The following is an 18,653-nucleotide window of genomic DNA, read 5'->3' as shown; positions in this document are numbered from 1 at the left end:
TGGAACTTTTTCAAGGAATTTCCTTTTTCCTTTTTTCTTTTTTTTTTTTTTTTTTTTATAATATAGTTCTCAGGCTCATGAAGGTCCTTCTGCTCTAGTCCTCTAGCTCTGAAACTGATGTGAGCAAAAAGATGGCATGAATTGGTGCTGAGATTGCCTTGCAAACATGCTGTATAGGAAATTTTGAGTTCATACAGGTGAGGACAGCATAGCTCTGGTAGGGAAGTATGGTGGAGATCCATAAGCTGCAATGGGCACATGACCTATCTTGTCAGAGAATAAGAGGAGGAAATGTTGTGGCTTAAATTAAATTTTAAGAATTGGTGAGTTTTTTGTTTCTGAATAAATTTGGAGTGGATAAATAGAATGGAAATTATAAGTATTTGGATTTCTGTTTGTTCTGCAGGAAGCAATAAAAAAACCCCCAAAAAACCAAAACAGCAATAGAAAAGGATGTTGTTGGAGATGGTTCCATGTAAACTTGCCTGCTAACATCCTTAGGGTGGTTTCTGAGAGGTAATGGGTCCTGCCAAGTTAATTGCCAGGAAAAGGGGAGTCCTGCAGGGCAGCAGGTGACTGCACACTGCAGTGTCAGCTGTGGCATGTGGGATGTATTCCCTCTGCCCCATTTTCCTGTGAACAGGTCTGGGAATGCCAAATTGCCAAGTGTAATAATTTGCAGATTATTAGGTTGTTAATGAAGAATGAGCTGTGAAGGCAGAGTGTTGATTCACCTTGTGGTATAGATCCTGCTAGGATCTTCTTCCCAGCATCATTCAGATGGGAAGAGTGCTAAAGAACAGCTCCCGGCTTGTTCAAGCCTCTGCTCTTGCCTTTCCTGGGATCAGGGACACAGGGAATGAGTTGGTGGCACTGGAATATGCTGACTCTGAGACAGGGCTGTAACTCCTGGATGGAGATTTAGAGCATCAATCTGGGCACATCCAGAAGAGGCAATCACTCAGTTGAAGCAAAATTAATTGGTGATTTATAGAACCTTACAAAACTGAGACCCTGTCAAAATAGGCTCTGTGCAGAATGATAAATAGGAGGAGGCTGTTGTATTTTTTATTATTTTAAGTAACCAATGAATTAATTAAAATTATACTTAATATCCTTTAGCTGTAATAATATCCTTTGAAGTACCCCATATCACTACTGCTGGGAGTGGGTTTTGCAGTCAAAAGTCATTTCACACATATCATTTAAAAAACATATCATTTAAGTTAAAAAACTTAGACCAGCTGAGGTTGCTTCTTCTTTGTCTCTGTGTGGCAACAGCAGTGCTTTTTTGTTTTCAATTAATATTGCAAATCTAAAGTAGGCACTGATTCCAGACCCTTAAAAGGTACATGGACTGTGACACAGAGAGATGTTCAATATATCAATATTAACATAATATCCAGATTCTGTGATCTGGAAATATTTCACAACCAGAAAAACAGAACACCTTGAGGTGAGGGAGATCCAGGTCAGGAAAAGTAGCATGAGATGGCATTTTACAGGAGATTAACCAGCTGTTGTTTTCACATGAAAGAGCTGAATTAATCAGTATCTGAGTGGCTCTGTAACTCTGACAGCTATCACATATAGAACAGCTTAGGGGTAAATAGACAGAAAATAAGAATTTTTTTTTTAAAAAATGGGGCCTTATCTACTAAAGTTATGTAAACAATGGAAATTTTTCGTTCTTCTGGAAGAGCTAATGAGAGCATTTCTTAAAAACTGCTGTAAGCCTCAAGTGCCTGGAGATATGCATATTGAGTTTTTACCCCTTCCCTCCCATCTGCCAGCTGCTCTGCTGTCATATTTTTTTCCCTCCTCTAGCAAAACGCAGAGCTGGGGAAACCACAAACCCTGAATTGTGTCACTGCACAGAAGAAGATTGATGGGGAGGTTAATAAGTTGGCTGTGCAATTATGACTCTCACCATGTACCACTGACGATGGTTAATGTGGTTATTTCCCACTCCTCTGATTATTTTTTTGCCTGTTTGTCAAGTCAGCCGTGGGCCCAGGTTCTGCTCCACAGGGGGCAGCCCCAGGAAACTTGTCTATCAGGCACTTTGCTGTGCTGGGTGTTTGCATAAACTCCTTGACTCCCAGTGCACTTAGGAAAGACAACTGAAATTCTGCTAATGAGAAAAGGATTAGATTTTTTTTTTTTTTTATTGCTATGCTTTTCCAAATGTGAAAACAGCTGTGAAATAATCAGAAATGGATTAGAGCTGAGGACAGTGAGTGTTTTTTTCCTCCTGTGTTTAAAAGATATTTTTTTAATTGCTTTTATTGGTTAGCACACAGTTCTAAGTGATATCACACCTATCACCTTGTTCTCAGTAAACTCAGTGATTTGAGTGTTAATGGGAGCCAAGGGTAGATACCTTGACTGGTATCCATACCTAACTGTGAATGTCTAAATATACATTATAAAAATTGGTCAATGGCATAAATTAATTAACATAAAAACTCCTTCACTGCCCTTCAAGCAAACACTCTTGCTACAGATATAACTTTTTGCTAGAATATAGTCATGATGGTTACAAAAATGCACTTGGACCACTACAATGTAGTGATTTTGGTACAGAACTGTTGTTGAGATTGTCAATATTCCATCTGCTTTAATGATTGAGTACTTCAAAGCATAAGCTGCCCTTGATGCAGTTGATTGTATGTTGCTTTTTGGAGAAGAAAGCTTTGGGTTTCAGCCTGTTTATTTAGAAATCATTTAAGAGCCCCTGACATGGAGCTTGTTGGAAGAACTGAGACACAAATTTCTGAGGAAGCAGCTTGCTACTGTTTCTGTGTAGAGCACTTTTATAAAAAGAAATAAGGTGACATCAAAGAGAATATTCAAATTTTTCCAAGGCTTTCTTCTCCTGAAAGGGAAAAATCTATGAAAGTTCTCAATATTTGCTAGCTGCTTTGGCTGAAGTGTTATGGTATCAAGGCAATTTGCTTTTATTAACCCAGGCATCCCTGTTTCAAGGGTTAATTACTAGGTGTTTATAGGTCCTTCTTGTATGAGCAATTTTATCCTTAATGAACAAGAAACCCTGAAGATAGTTGTGAGGGAAAGCTGAATGCACTAATGATACCATAAAGTCATGGAGTGCCACAAGCAGACTGAGACCATAAATAATAGCTGTCCTCCACACAAAACAGGTGCTACAAGAAGAAATAACATTGGTGAACCTGTAAGGTCACCACATATGGAAAAGAACAAACAATGCAGTTGCTGGGGTGACAGATAGCCAGCAAGTGTAGAAAAATAGTCTCATTCAGGGATTTGCTTGCTACAGCAACAAGTGAAATTCCTCACTGAAGAATTGCTTATGGCAATGGGATATTTTAACAGCAATGAGCTGATTTAGCAAACTCTTTATCTGGTCAACACAGACTCAGCCTTCACTAGCCAGTGATTTTTCTTGGGAACACAGTTATGCTAATGCGGATTTTGAGAGGGATAAAAGAGAAAAACATCAATGTCTCTGATAAGAAGCAGGAAATTTGGGCCTGTGCTAAGGAGCAGTGAAGTTGCCCTCATAACTCCAGTCTCCAATCCTGTTATCCAGTTAACACCTTCCACTCACTGCAAATTGTCATTACAGAGGTGGTGAGAATTAGAAAATCAGTTCAGCTGGGCTATTAGCCAGAATTAAATATTTAGAGGGCCAGGAGAACTGAACCCATCCAGCACAGAATAAAAAAAAGCTGTTAAGGAGAGGACAGCTGTTAATTAACTGTTTAAACCAACCAAGGCTTTCTTATTTAGTGCCTGAAATACCACTGTAAACATGAAATTAATTTAAATGCTCCAGATGTCATCACTTCCATGTCTTCATCTCCTACAGTATCAGTCTTGCCTATGTGAGCTGAAGGGTTTGACTTTTCATGTGTGGCATGGAAGTGATATCTGTGGGTACTGAAAGGAGTAATACATTTGGAATGAGAGCTGAGTTACTGGTAGAAACATTACTGGGTATAATATTTCAGGCTGCTCATTGCTTTCTCTCTTCAGACCCACTATTCAGTGATACAACTTTCTGTGGAATTTACTTGTCTTTCTTATTTTCTATTTCAGAATATGGCACTTTACTGATAAAACATTGCCCTACAAACCCCTTCATGGGTCACTTTACAATGAAGCACATTATTTTTTATCTCATTACAATTAAACACTTTCATGTTTTGGTACCTCTTTTGTTAATAAACAATAGTGTCTTATAAAATGTATCAGTCAGGATGTTCTAGCCAAATTGGCCATGTTCTAAAAGTGAGGCTAATCCACTTTAAAGATAGTACTTACTGAAACAAGTCCAGCTCCTTTGAGAACACTTGATGAGAGGTTCATTCATGCAATTTACAGACCAGTGTGAATCATGGCACGAGTGTGTATACAGGCCTGGGCTATATATTTACTCTTTCCAAGGTGAAGTTGATAAGCCAGTCCCCAAAAAGTTAACCTCCTTTGGATGCAGGGTTGTAGCACTGAGATGTGCTCCTGTAGCATCTCACTAGGACTGTCAGTATTTAGGATATTCTCAGTCTTGGCTTTCCCTCATCTTGGGGCAACTGAGTGGGAGCTTCTCAGTGAGTTTTGTCTCCTGCTGTACTTCAACATGCACTCATTTTACAGCCTCACAAAACCCTTGTTTTGGTGACAGCTCTGACTGGTGACAGGGTTAGAAGCTCTGGAAAACAACACCAGAGAATCTGAATAGTTTAACTGTACAATTGATTCAGCTGTAGGCTCCAGACATGTCATTCAAGGTGTAACTCTGTTTTCTGTTTGTCTGTGGACCAGTCAAGACATCACAGTGTGTTTAAGCCCTCCAAACAGGATTGATGGAAGTGACAGAGTGCCCACAGGAGAGCCTTGACGTCCTGCCGTGGGTGCAAGAGGTCAGCTGGACACCAACATACAATTTATCTACAGTGCAGTCACCCACCTGTGAGGAGGACACCTTAGTCTATTTTAAGAGTGAGCTCAGTGGAATCACTGAGTTTAGGACAAGATTAATCTCTTCTGTCTTCCAGACCCTCATACCTGGGTGGGTGACACACCTTTAAACTCTTCAGCTGTATTTTTCATGTATTGGAGAAAAGGGGATGAGACAACCACCTTAGATTGTATAAATCTACTTGAAAGCAATTAAAGGTGAGAAGAACCTACTCAACCTCCTTTTGTTTTGCTTTCATCTGAAAAATGTGGACAGTAATTCCTCCTTTTGCCATCATTAGCTGCCTACACAAACCATGTTCTAAATCCCTCCAGTCAGTGGTTTATTCTTGCCCCTTTCTTCAGGTAGATAACCCAGCAGAGTGGTGGCCTACACCGACTGTATCTGGACATTCAGGGGTTAACCACAGCTGGTAAAGGAGAGATGCTGACACCTTTTGTTAAAATATAGGAATTTGAATCTCACCAAAATACCACACCAGTAAAAAATAAAAATCACACGCTTTCTAAAAAAAATTAAACCCTTTTTATTTGTATATTTATTTTTATATATAAAAGAAATACAAAAAACAACCCCACAAACAATGCTGATTATGGTAATTCAGTTTTGTCAGCCCCCTCTGCTTGGGCTGCTGCCTCAGATCCACCGGGAGTGAGCAAAGTCCTCCGGTTGTAATGTCCTTTTATGATTCCAGAGTTATTGTTCTCATTAAGAATTTGTTTCTGTTTTTGCCTGTTAAGAGACTGTACAAGTCCTAATACAACAGCTGCTAATGAATACTGTCCAGTCAGTTTTCTTGGTTGTAAGATTAGAGGATTTGGTTGAACTCTTCCTAGAAGAAAATATGTTTTGATTTTTCCTTCCTGTTCACTGATACCTTTGACATAAATTTCTCCTCGGTAGTCGAAGGCAAATCCCCGGTCCTTCAGGATCAGATACGTTTCTTCAGGCACTTGGATTCTGTCACTAACACCTGTGCTGTCCATTCGACTTGCTAAATTCACTGTTTTGCCCCAGATATCGTACTGGGGTTTCTTAGCACCGATAACTCCTGCTACGACAGAGCCATGGCTAATCCCTAATTAAAAAAAAAATAAAAAATAGAAAATCAAAAAGAAAAAGAGAAAAAAAAGAGAGGACAAACTACAATACAATAATGACTAAAACTCATATTTTCACTTAAGAACCAGATGAAGCCTGGTTCGGATACACTTATCTCCAGACTTAAAAAAGAGGTGCACATATAAAGAAATTAAGCAAACAAACAAACAAAAAAAATCTGGAAAAGCTAGAAAACTTGAAAAAGGATACCAACAGGGTTATTTTATGGGACTCCCATGTCAGTGGAATCACAATACTTCTATTTCATTTGTATTCTGCACATTATTGCCAAAGCTGATGAAAAATTATTATCAGATAGTAGGAAAGATTTCTGGAATTATACTTGTTGAGGGAGACCTTGTTAGTGCTATACGGTCAAGAAATTGCATTCTTATATTCTATGAAGTGAAAATATTAAAGCATTCTGTGAAGTTATTGAAAGACTGCATTTTGTAAAATTGTTGCCTAAAAAGACAAGCAATAGCTTTTTTTCTTTTTTTTCTATAACAGTGATTTAAGAATAATTTTAGTAGATATCTTTTAGTAAATCTTTTAGTAAGATATCTTTTGGAAAATTATTATAGTTTTTTAGGATTTTTTTCTTTTTTTAAAGATTTTTATTTTTAAAATAATGATAGAAATATTATCAAATACTCTTGCATTCATGCTCTATGAAATCTTTGTGTGTGATCCACACTTACTAAGCCTGTTCCTTGAGAAATCTTGGGAACCGTGTGTTTTGCCTTCAAAACTCTTGGGAAGTGCAGCTCAGACAGTGATGCTGTGACCCTCCATATTGTGACTGATGAATATATTTCAGTTTTTCTATGACAGGATAAAAGACATGTCCCTTCCAGGTGTTTTTTGGTTTGTTTTTTATGTTTGTTTTGGCCAGTGATCCAGTCAGCAGGAGAAGTCACAAAATTTACTCCTGCTCTGTGCCATATATTCTGGCCATTTTTTATGTCCCATCCCACTAGCCATGCAGGATATTCCATCCAGAGCAATAGCTTACCCATCACAAAAATTCAGAGCTGCTGCCACTGGTCATGTTAGAGATGGAATTCAACTCTTGTGAAAAATAGAAATACTGTTCCCAGGGTTTAGGAGAAACTACTTTTGTCCCTTTACTGAAGAAGAATATTATATGGGGAGATTAATTAGAGACTGTGTGAGTGTCAGTGTTGGATCTAGGGTTGTCCTGTTCACTTTCTGTGTTATATCCATGGCTACTTAGTACCAGACTTACTAAAGGCAGTAAATTAATTATGTTTCTGCATTCACAATTCACTGAAACTTTGAACTCCTACAATCCCCAAATAAGGGCCTATATTCTGCAAATGGAGTATTTCATATTTCTGACTTTCAAATTGACTTTGTTGAAGTCAATTTGAAAACAGAGGATACAGTATTTGGACTCTCCTAATCTGAGCATGTCCTTGCCATGTTCCTGGAGTGCCCTCAGTGGAGTTGCATCCTTGCAGACAAACCCCCATTTTAACTCTGGTGTTTGAACCACGCTTACCAATCCGGAGCTCAAAGTTGTTGAAGGAATGCTTGTTGATCTCCTGGATGCTTTCATTCAGAGCTATGGAGAAGTCAGCCAGGGCACACAAATGTCCCCATTTGTCTTCACATTGCTGAGGAAAATATTACACAACAATATGTTAATAAAGTTTTGCATTTTCCCAGCTGTCACCCATCCCTACAAGTACCAAGTTTTGGAATCTAGCCTCTGTTGAGAGAAGTACTAGAGAGAAGTACGCTGCTAATAATGATAATGCTTACCATTATGTTCTACTTGTATAACTGGATAGAGAACAGCTTAAAGGGCCAGAGAAAGTAACTTTCTGTCAACAATCTGACAGGCAATCACGGGAATTAACAAGGCATGTGAAGAATGTCTATGGCTGAGAAAGTATAGAGAGGATTGAGATTGCTCAGATTCAAGGGTCAAAATCTAGTGAGAACAAGGGATGACCCACATAAGCCAGAATTAGAGTGAAAGAAGTGAGGAATGTGTAATTGTCCTTTGCTGAAACTGTCACCAGGAAAAGCATCAATTCAAGTGCTCTCAGAGATGTAATGATGACAGGAACAACAGGGCAAACCAGGCAATCTGGGTTGGTTAAGGAAGAGAGAAAAGGCTCTTCTGTAGCTCATTAACTGCCTTTGCCTAGGGCAGGCAAGTCACTCCCTTGATATACAGTTGATATACAGATGGGGACCAGCAGTAGGTTTCAGTTCTCCCAGAACACCAACAGAACAGATGAAGGGGCAGGGACCCTCAAGGGAGGCAGCGTAGTAAAGAACACCTGTGGGTTTGCCCCAATGATTGTATGATGTCTTGTCATCTGTTCTGAAGCAAGGTAATTATTTCTTCAAATTTCCATTTTTTAGTACAAAGGATTGTAAGTCTCTCCCTTGGTCATGCAGTCGAGCCCTTTGCAGTTTTCATCATGCTATGTGTTTTATACTGAACATGAGCATCTCCTTGGCATCATCCTGTTCTCTTCACACCATGCTTGGTCCTTATCCTCACTCTGTTCACAGCATGCCAGCCTCCCTCAGCAGCCTGCACCTCTTAGGTGCTGACAAGGTGACAGACATGTACGTATGACAAGTATATTTAAAACATCCATTAAAATTCCATTAAGCTATTATAGTTCAAGAAAAGAGATGAGTTAATCATTCTTGGAAAGGCAGTGGAAGCTTTTCTTCCTTTGAATTTTTACCTCCATCAAGAGTCAAAGGAAGTGATTAGGAGATGTGTAGCTATAACCAACTATCTCCCTGGTGCTCTATCCTTCTTTGCTTGTGTCTATACAGAAGCATTTTGACAATCAAAAATCCCATGCTTATCTAGTTTTATGGATTTCTAACTGTCAGCATCACTACTTACTCTGTAGGTGGGAGATGCTCAGCTAGTTACACTCCATGTGTTTTATAATGTATTCTTAACAAACAGTGGAAATTTTCTGGTTTATAAAGCTCACGATAATCTGCTTTTCAGAAGTTGTGATCAATGTGGGCAAATCTGATTCCCACCCCTTTTGTGCTGCTCTTCCTGGGGACAGGCACCAGTTGCCAAAAAAACAGATTTCAGCAACAGATGACTTCTTGTTGGATGTATTTTAAAGTCTTATTTAATTTGTTTCCAGGCAAATTCTTGGGTGGAATTATGAATGGATTTCTCTCATCAGACTTATGTGAGGTTTATGGCTGTGACTGTGTGTCTGTCCTCTGTGACTGTTTATCCCCTCAGCTTGGCTTGCTTGTTCTTCAGTTGAACCAATGATCTGCTTTCTGCTTTCTTTTTGATGTATAGTTATCATGATGTCTGTAGAAGTGCTGTACCAAAAAAGAGTATAAATGCAGCATTACACTTGCTTAAGTATGCTTTCAGTTAATAGATCCTCTCTCATCATCAATTATTGGAGGTTGTCAGTCATGTTTCTGAGTTACTGAGGTGGCTTTAGAGTATGTCTGAAGATAGAGACTGATCTGGATTCACATTGGTGTGACTGAAAGGAAATTTTTTTCCTTCTATAAACCTAAATTTGAGGAAAGAATCCATATGGTTCTTGTTCCAAGCACAAGATGGCATTTCAATTCATCAAGAAGTGCAACTGCTGTCTGCCAGGAACCCCAAATGTCTCTTTTATTTTAGCAAAACAAGTTTTATGAACAACATAAAGATAACACTTTTATTTTTGAATATGAATGGTCAGAATAATCAAAAGCTTAGCTTCTTAAATAAAACTCTCCTCTTACCTGTTTTTCAGGTGATAATCCTGACACGGCCATGTACGTGCTGCCAATTGTTTTAATTTTTTCAATATCTTGAAATCTCTCTTCACCTAGTAACTAATACATAGGTAAAAAGAAAAATACTGTTACTTCTGTAATTCCTAACACAAAATGCTTCTAAAGATGTGAGAATGTGTCTTTATGCCTGTGGTATCTTCCAGTCAGTCATGGCACACAATTTATTCTGGGTTCTGGAGAACACTGATCTGGAACCCTGGAGCATCATCTGCTCACTGAGTGCATGCAAGAAAAATTGTGCTATTTGGTAAATTCCACAATGGATAATATAAGAAATGCATCTAAATTCTGCATTTCCTGAGGTATGATGACTGAATATTAGTGAAGACAAAATCACTGTGTATGTATGTGTGAATAGAAGACTTGATCACTTTAAATTGTTTCTAAAACTCTACTGGAGGAACTCAGTTTGCAAATTAAGTGCTTCTACAGCAACAATTAAAGTGATGAGACCAGTATTCAAGACTGGTCTGGTTGGGGCTCTGAACAAACTGTTCCAGTGGGAAGTGTTCCTGACCATGGCAGGGGGGTTGGAATGAGATGATCTTCCAACCCAAACCATTTAAAAATTCTATGAACTTACACTGTCAATGGATGGAGGTAGATGCCTCCACAGAAATCTTGTAAGAGACCAAGTCCTCTTATATCCCCTACTTCCCTCTACTTAGTGTCAGACTGGACACCAGCATGTCCATTGGATCATTGAGTCTATATGTTTATTATTTATATCCCCTTCTAACAAAAATTCCAAGAACCAATGGGAAATGATAAATCCCTGTATCTATTTGGAATTTGCTATAGCTATGGGTGTTAAGTAGGTATGAAGAACTTGTGAGATTGAGAATCTGGGAGAGGAAGAATAAATTTAGTCGAGTGACTAAAGCACTGAATTAAGTGGGAGTGAAATTTTGATCCCTATTCCAAGTCCATATTTATGGTTTAACTTAAGACTTTCCATGAAATTGAAACCAGACAGTTACATTCCTTGAAAGACCTTAGCAGAGTTCAGGATGTGGATTCTGTCAGTGACAACAGAGTGTGGGATATGGGCAGTAGTCACCTCATCACAGGAAAATGTTTTCTGTTGGTGTTAATGCCAAACACCCTGTGAAACTTTGTGATAAGCTGTATGGTATCTAATAAATTTAGAAATCAATATGGTTACAAAGTCATGGGAGAAAAAAAAGCGCTTCACTAAGAAAAGAAATTTCAAACTTTCAATTCTAAAGGCTCAGTTTAGTTGGGGTTTAAATGGAAAAAAGTCTTTTTGTGGTCAGGCAAAAATGTAAAAAAAATATTTTCCCCTTTCTTTTTCTACCCTGTGGTGCATTCTTTTTTCCATCTTGTGGGTTGGAATTTCCTGTCCACTGAAGGGATTATTTCATTCAAAGGGAGAAACATACCAAAGGCATAATATGAAATATCCCCTGGCACTGCAGCAGCCCCAGCGCCCGTCAGCCGGAGCGCCGGGGCCGTGGAAGCTTTGCTGTTGGTGTGCAGATATGGCACCATCTGTCTCTGATGGGAGGCTGCACAGCCCTGCACGTAGGGAATACTGAGCCATATGGCTACTGGCTCCTGTCCAAGCCAGGAAAGTCCAAAGATTTGACCTGCTTCTCATTTTTCTTCAAACTGCCAGAAGAGCCCATTGTGTACCTTTACCTCTTGCAGGGGCAGCTCTTCCAACTGCTCTCTTAAGGAAAAAAAAGATTGTTTCTTGTAGCTCTGCCTCTGTGAGCAGTCTGAGAGCACCATGTGTGTGGGCAAGGGGAGAAAATGGTCTTGCTTCAAAACAGCCCATATTTTCATTTCCAGATGGCTGCTGGAAGCAACAGCAAACGGCACACTAATTTAAAATTTATAATAAATATCTAAAATTACTCTTTTTAGGAAAGAAAAAAAACCAACATTGGCTGTGATGCAATTTAGAAAAAATGCTCCCAAGTTATGGGTATTTTCCTCATTCATTATTCCTTCCAAACCTCCTGTTTGTTTATTTTTTTTCCCCTACTTTATATGGCCTGTTCAATAGCTTCTTTCCTTCTTCAGCTAATGTCTATTTACTAATTACTTTCTTCATGGTATGATAGGATGATGGATTTTGATACTGGGGAAAAATATTCCAACTTAGTCCTAAATCAGCTGCCATTTGTTAAAACATTTTAAATAGGCTGCAAATTTAACATGATAGTCCAGGGACACATTTTCAAACACTAGAATGTGGTTTGTAGCCAAAAAGAAACTAATGGCTTGATGCTGCAATTCATGTACAGCCAAGGTTGTGTGGAGGTCAGATCCTGGGATCATATGTACAAAACTGTACAAAAAAGAATATTGCAAGACATGGCACACAACTGTAATGTAATCAAAGACTCTGAAAGCAGGATCCAGTGTTGAAACCTCTGCCTGTGGCAACAGAACAGATCAATATCTGTTGGGATATACACTATGTAAATTACTGCAGGATAAATAAAATGAAAAAAAAATAAAAGAATCTGTGAAGAAGAAAGCTCTTCTGAAAACACAAATCCCAACTGTAACATTAACATACAAAAATGACAGATAAAAAAGCCTAGAAAGAATATTACATTTAAAAAAAATTCCTTCAAGACTCATAATATCTGCTGAATTGTTATAATGTTAATTTTTTGGTCTAACATCTCTAAGAAAGGGAGTTTAGCCCTGTAAGTGTCTTAGAATTACAGTCATATAAAAAGCAGGTAATTGTAAAAGTAGGTTTTCAATGTTCATATATGTTTCTTTTTGCCAGTCCAGAAACTAGCACCTCCTGTTCAGCCTCAGCTCGCAGGGAGACTGGACAATTTGGAAATGAAAACATTTATGAACCATGAGGGAAAAAGAACAACTGAGTGAAGGCTGTATTTTGACAATAGTGAACACCCTATTCTTCAAAACTGACTTTTGGACCACATTCTCCCACTCCCTAAGAAAGACCCAGTCACAATCTGACTCCTCTGTGGGCACCTACCCCATGCAGGTGTCAGTGACAGGTTCTAACATTGGCTATTTATTTAGTATACTTTCATAACTGGCTTCGTCCCTCTAACATAGATTTATTACATGGAAAACAAAGTAGCAGATCCAGACTGTAACCTTGCTGTGTTGAATTAACAAGGAAAACCCCCTAAAAGCCGAAATAACCCAGATTTCCTTCTTGTGTACCTATCACATTTTCCAAACCAGGTCAATTTGTATTTTTACCACGGCTTCCATTCGGAAGCATAATTTTGGCCCTGTAGACAGATCATCTCTAATATTATTATCTCTGTAAGGAAAAGAGACAATTCACAGTTTAGAATCTGATCTGAGCTTAGGAACTCAATTCAGTTGTCTAAACATACATGTCCAGTGTGATCTGGAGTACTCTTGCCTAGGAAACCTGCGGTGGTTTGGTCCAGAGCATGAGTTTCCTGACAATGCAGTATGGGAGCTGACAATCCCATGTGGGTGTCCCAGACCACCTAGGACGTATCAAATGGCATCAGGTCCCTTTATCTTACACTCCTGTGCTAAGATTTCTACACTGGGGCATCTTTCCAGAGGTGTTCACTTGATGCTGAGAAGCAGAGTTTCCCTGTGGATAACAGAGCTGTTCTGCTCTCAAGCTGCACATCTGCATTTTCCTCCCGGGGCTCTGTTGGAACAGCAGGCAATCTTGTCAAGGAACACAGGGGAAAAAAAAGAAGGAATAGTGACATTGTATAGTGTCAGTCAATAGTTACACAGAAACATTGCACCTGGAATGATTTCTGGTTCCTTTTCCATGGATAAAGTTACTCCCTTCAGTTGTTCTGTCTGGCATATCACCTTTCAGGTTGCTTAGAGTAAACTAATGACACGACCATGCTGCAGATGGGTTAGCAGTCATCAGGGGATCCCATCATTTCATTTGCCACCTATACCCAGAACATACCTATTCTTCAACTAAACATGTCTGGGACATAATACAGTCTTTAATTAGGTCTTTTATTAATTACAGAGAAGGTGTTAGGGCCTTGAGAGTAATATTGTGTTAGGGTTTTGATTAAAACCTTGTCTTCAGTAATTGCCACGGCAGCAAAGGAATTTTGTTGTGAAGATTACATGAATGTGCATGACAAAATATCTTAATGCAAAGATTATTGCTATGAATTAATTTGAGTGGTAATCATTTTAATCAGATCTGGAAATAAAAACAAAACTATTAATCAAGAAGCATGCTGATAGCTGTGCTATATCTTAGAGGAAAGAAGTAGGCATTTATACCCATGGGGAATGCAGAGCAGGAACTTAGCAGGTGACAAGAGTTCTTCTCGTGAGGGAAAAATTTGTTCTCTGTTAAAATGCACAGGGAAGCATTCCCTGTGAATTATTCTATTTCCAAAATGTAGTTTTAGTATCTCACTAATTTTATGGATAAACTTAATTTTAGTGTCAGTAATCTTAGCCTTGTTACAATCTTTATGAGCGACCACTCATTCCCCACACAGGTGCCTAGGATGGAAGTCACAGACCAATGATACCATATTTTTTACTTCCCTTTTCTATCTGGACCATTGCAGTCTGGTGCATAGGTCCAATCTAGTTGATAAGTAGAAGTTGTTCCTATTCTATTTTTACCTCAGGGAGCTCAGGAGGGCTACACACTCCTGAAAACTGCCTGCAGCATAGAGGTTAAAATTCTCTCTGCTAGGTAATTTTGGCAGTGCTTTTTCATCCTTCCTGGTTTTGAAATTTTTTAAAGCTCTTTGTTGGCCCATGCTTTGTCTCCTTTCTTCATTCCTCTTGGGCTCATTTCAGGACATGATACCACCTGTCTAAGCTTCCTTACAAATTTCTTTGCAGAGTGTGCAAATTTCTCCTGACTTCCTCTTCATTTACCATATTTTCTTTGCTTCCGCTTATCAATATCTACATTGGGGATATATCTCCTCTTTTTTATCTTGCCCACTCCTCAGCTCATTTTCTGAAATTAACTGGACAGAATACCTATATAAATTATTTTTCCTTTCTGTGTCTTTTCCATTAAAAAATCAAAACAAAAAAACTCTTCACCTCTGAATTGGTCAGTGAAACAAGCAGCTGAACCTCATTTATGTCTCTATAAAATTCCTAACCAGAAAAGTCTCCTCAGTTAGTATATCACCACCACCTTTCATTCTCTACCTAATATTTGCTTCTGAGCTGTGTGCTTTGCTTTTAACTGGACACTGTTTTACCCTTTGGTGTTCATTGAGTTCATTCAACCAACACCTTTAAAGCAACATCTTTACCTGTTTGTATTTAGACCACTGTTTTCCAGAACAGTTGTAGATATGTTCATACTTCTTTCTTCTACAGAACTATTTTCTACTTTTAGATACTCTGGTTCAGATTTGTGATTTTATAGATGTTTATACTTGAATATTGCTTTCCATCTCGATCACATTAGATCATTCAGATCAATATTTGGCAGGAAGAAGGGCAAAAAAGCAAACCAGATAATTGTAATACGAGAAAAAAAAATCAGAGAACTATTGGAAACAAAATAATCACCAAATTTGATAATTTAGGATGACATATTTGCCATTTGGAAACTCATAGTTTAAATACTATCAGGTTTTAATACTGCTGGTATTACCTCATCAAAGTCCGCAATGATTTCATTCAGTAAGCGCAGACATTCTACTCCTTGGTTATTCATTTCAGTCTGGGAATAAAAGTCAGCAAATCCAGGAATAGAAGCAAACATCACACCAACAGCATCATAGGACTGAGAGTATAATTCCTAAAAAAACAGTGAGGAAAAATGAAGTGGTAACATGTAATTGGCAGCAATTAAAATAATTTTCTTTATTTTTCCATGCACAATACCTTAACATTTGATGTTGGCATTAGTATATTAAGGCTTAGCCAGGTCCAACAGGAGGAGGCTGATAGCTCTTAATGTTTTTATTGAAGATTATATGCAGGGTTTTACCTTTCTTTGAATGCCTGCTTGTTCACTTCTCAGGTCAAGGAGCTACACCAGCAAAAGTGAAATAGAAATGTTGCTTTTGATTTATATGGGGAATGTCTTGGAGACATGAAAGATTCATTGCCAAGTACAAATACCACATATCACATTTTCTGGTGAATAATTTCTACTTCACACTACTGCAGCTCTTTATAAGTTTGTTTATTCTCAAGTTCTCAGGAAAGCCTTACTCTCCAGTAAACTCTGGTTCCCCTAAGGTGTCTGTGGAGCTCTTTGGTTACCTGGCTCTGGGAGATGTTCCTGCTCTTAGGATTTGAAAGGAGGGAGAAACAGAAGTGGGAGTGATAATAGAGTTACTGTGGAGGACAGAAAGAAGCTTATGAGGGATCAGTCAGACAAGGCTACTAGGATAAAGTATGCCCTGAAATAAGCTCCCACTTACATTATTCATATAATTCACTCTGGTGTTGAATTACAGGTTTATTTATGGAGGGGCTGGTGCAATTATACATGTGAAAATGTGGACAGTTCTTGTCTCATCAAAATCTAATTTTCAAGAAAAAAAAAATAATTTCAACTGTAAGAATTCCAAGGAGTGCCATCACAACTCTTGGTATGCTTTTCTTTTGGCTAATATACCACCATCATATGTATTCTCCTTTGATTTCTTTTTCCTTTTTCTTTTTCAACTTCTGTAGTTTGGTGGACACTTCCATATCTGTTTATGAGCCTTTCTTGTGTCATTATGACCCGAAGTACTTTTTTCTCAAAGTGGCTTTTCTCTTGTTAGTGGTTTGAAGAAATTTAATGTTTCGGTTTCACGATGAAAAGATTTATTGCTGGTTGTGAGCCACTTGACACGAACAATTCAGGCCCTTCTTTCTTCATCCTGCTTCTTCCTAGAAAAACATCCTGAACCTCTGCTCTGCTCTTTGCTATGCTGATAATGCTTCTGCTTATCCAGGCTCTTTTACAATGCGTCTTAGAGTAAAAGTGGGAAATTCTAGTTCTCAAAGTCACTTCAAAGCTCTGACTGAGAAAACATGGTTGATTCCCTTCCTGCCCTCACCCTTTCTTTCACTGAAAAGCATCTTCAGGGTCATGGAAGCCATACTCTAAGAACACTCTTATTTCCTTTTGTGGGTATAGAAAAATTATGCACACATTAATTCGTGGACACTTACGAAAGATTTGACAATGTGTGCTAGAAGCATGAATAAACTCAGCCATATTCTTGACTTGGATCATGAAGATAGAAAACAACTGCCTGAGCCTTCAGTTGCTCCAGTTTTCTATTTTTGGTAAGAAGCATAAGAACAGAAGTAATACATCCATAAGAAAATTCTACAGTACACATTTGGGAATTGATTTTTTTGAGAGCAGAGAAATTAACTTAATGGCTAGACATGAACTGCAGGATTGATTGCACTGAAATCTGGTAGATCTTACTGTCTGCCAGCTCATGCATAAATCATCCCCAAGTATAGTTACTCTGGAAATTGCCTTACAAAAAGCAGGGGTGGTGGAATTTAATTCAGTGGCAAATTATTGAAGCATCAGCAGTGATCCATGGGGCATCTGCTTGCTTCTGCAGATTATTATGCATGTGACTGTACGTGAATGAAAGTGTAAGATGGGAAACTCATTCCCTGAAAATCCATAGCACAGACATGCCAGAGCACACTCTTGGTTGGTATCAAGGTCTGCTGCACTTGCAATGAAACATTTTAACCTGGTTACTTTCAGTCTCACATTTTCTCATGTGCATAGCAGGGCTTCTGTGGCACTTTCATACCCGCAGAGTGTAAAATTTCTCAAGAGTGATTTCTAAAGTGCCTCTTCTTATGGCTTCTCATTGTGTCATCCTTCCCCAGGTGATACTTGAAATCAGGACACAATGATTCCTCATTGTGCAGTCTAATTCGTCTGGCTACATCCATTTCCAAAATGAACAACAGAAAATTGTAGCCTTAATTCCTTTTTGCTGCACAATCAATAGATATATCAGTGCTGGCAAAGTGAATCTTGCAACATTTCTTCCCATAATAAAAGATAATTCCAACATTATGTGAAAAAATTCTAATTTCATCATACAGTACCTTAATATATATATAATATTATAATATGCATTTACTTTACTTCAAATAAGTGACTTACTGCTGCTTTCAGAAACAAATTCTGGACTTTCCTTTATCCATCTTCAAACTTAATTTTAGGGATATTCAGACACTCCATTATCATGCTTTTCTTTGTTACTGCAAACACTTTTTAGGAACACAGCCACAAACTATGTCTCTGAAATGGGTGTTTTGTTATTTGCCACAAACAGGCAATTCAGGGCCAATATGAAATGACAGAAATTTTCTCTTGTGTCTGAAGATATGAGAGCCACAGGTCTGCTGCAGCTTGTTCCTTCCATAGTCACTGTCAGGGCTCTAATAATACTTCTGCAACACTGGGCTATCATAAACTTGCACAGACATTCTGTTAAATTCACATTTTTTTTATGAATTTCATAGGTTTTCATAGACTTGAATACTAGATTTTCATAGACTCGTAAACAGGAACTGACTTCTGAATCTCATTTAATGCAGTTTGCTTTCATAGCAGGACCAATTAGATCAAGTCTTTCACAGACCTTTTGATTTGAGGGTTGAGCCCTGCTCTGCCTTCACAGAATCACAAACCATGGAATTGTGGAAATGCTGGGGTTGGAAGGGATTTATGGAGGTCATCCAGGCCACACTCCCTGCCCAGGCAGGGTCACCTAGAGCAGGTTGCACAGGAATGCATCCAGATGGGTTT

The 18,653-nt window shown here is 38.5% G+C and overlaps 1 protein-coding gene across 2 annotated transcripts in view; it reads right to left on the bottom strand.

Moving 5' to 3' along the window:
- Positions 1–5,465: 5,465 nt before the first annotated feature.
- The window catches only part of ADCY8 (adenylate cyclase 8), a 118,213-nt gene continuing 105,025 nt past the window's right edge, over positions 5,466–18,653 (bottom strand). For both annotated transcript variants that reach the window (XM_086879067.1, XM_086879073.1), the window contains 4 exons: positions 15,513–15,659; positions 9,839–9,931; positions 7,590–7,704; positions 5,466–6,041 (listed from right to left, as the gene is read on the bottom strand). In XM_086879067.1, coding sequence (XP_086735193.1) covers positions 5,554–6,041; positions 7,590–7,704; positions 9,839–9,931; positions 15,513–15,659 — 843 coding nt within the window. In that variant the 3' untranslated portion in view covers positions 5,466–5,553. The remainder of the gene's footprint in view (positions 6,042–7,589; positions 7,705–9,838; positions 9,932–15,512; positions 15,660–18,653) is intronic.

The sequence above is a fragment of the Cyanistes caeruleus genome, chromosome 1 (genome assembly GCF_971803275.1).
Source record: "Cyanistes caeruleus chromosome 1, bCyaCae1.hap1.1, whole genome shotgun sequence".
In the NCBI taxonomy this organism is placed as follows: Eukaryota; Metazoa; Chordata; class Aves; order Passeriformes; family Paridae; genus Cyanistes; species Cyanistes caeruleus.
The sequence above is the reverse complement of the archived record's forward strand: the minus strand, read 5'-3'. Positions and strand labels throughout refer to the sequence as shown.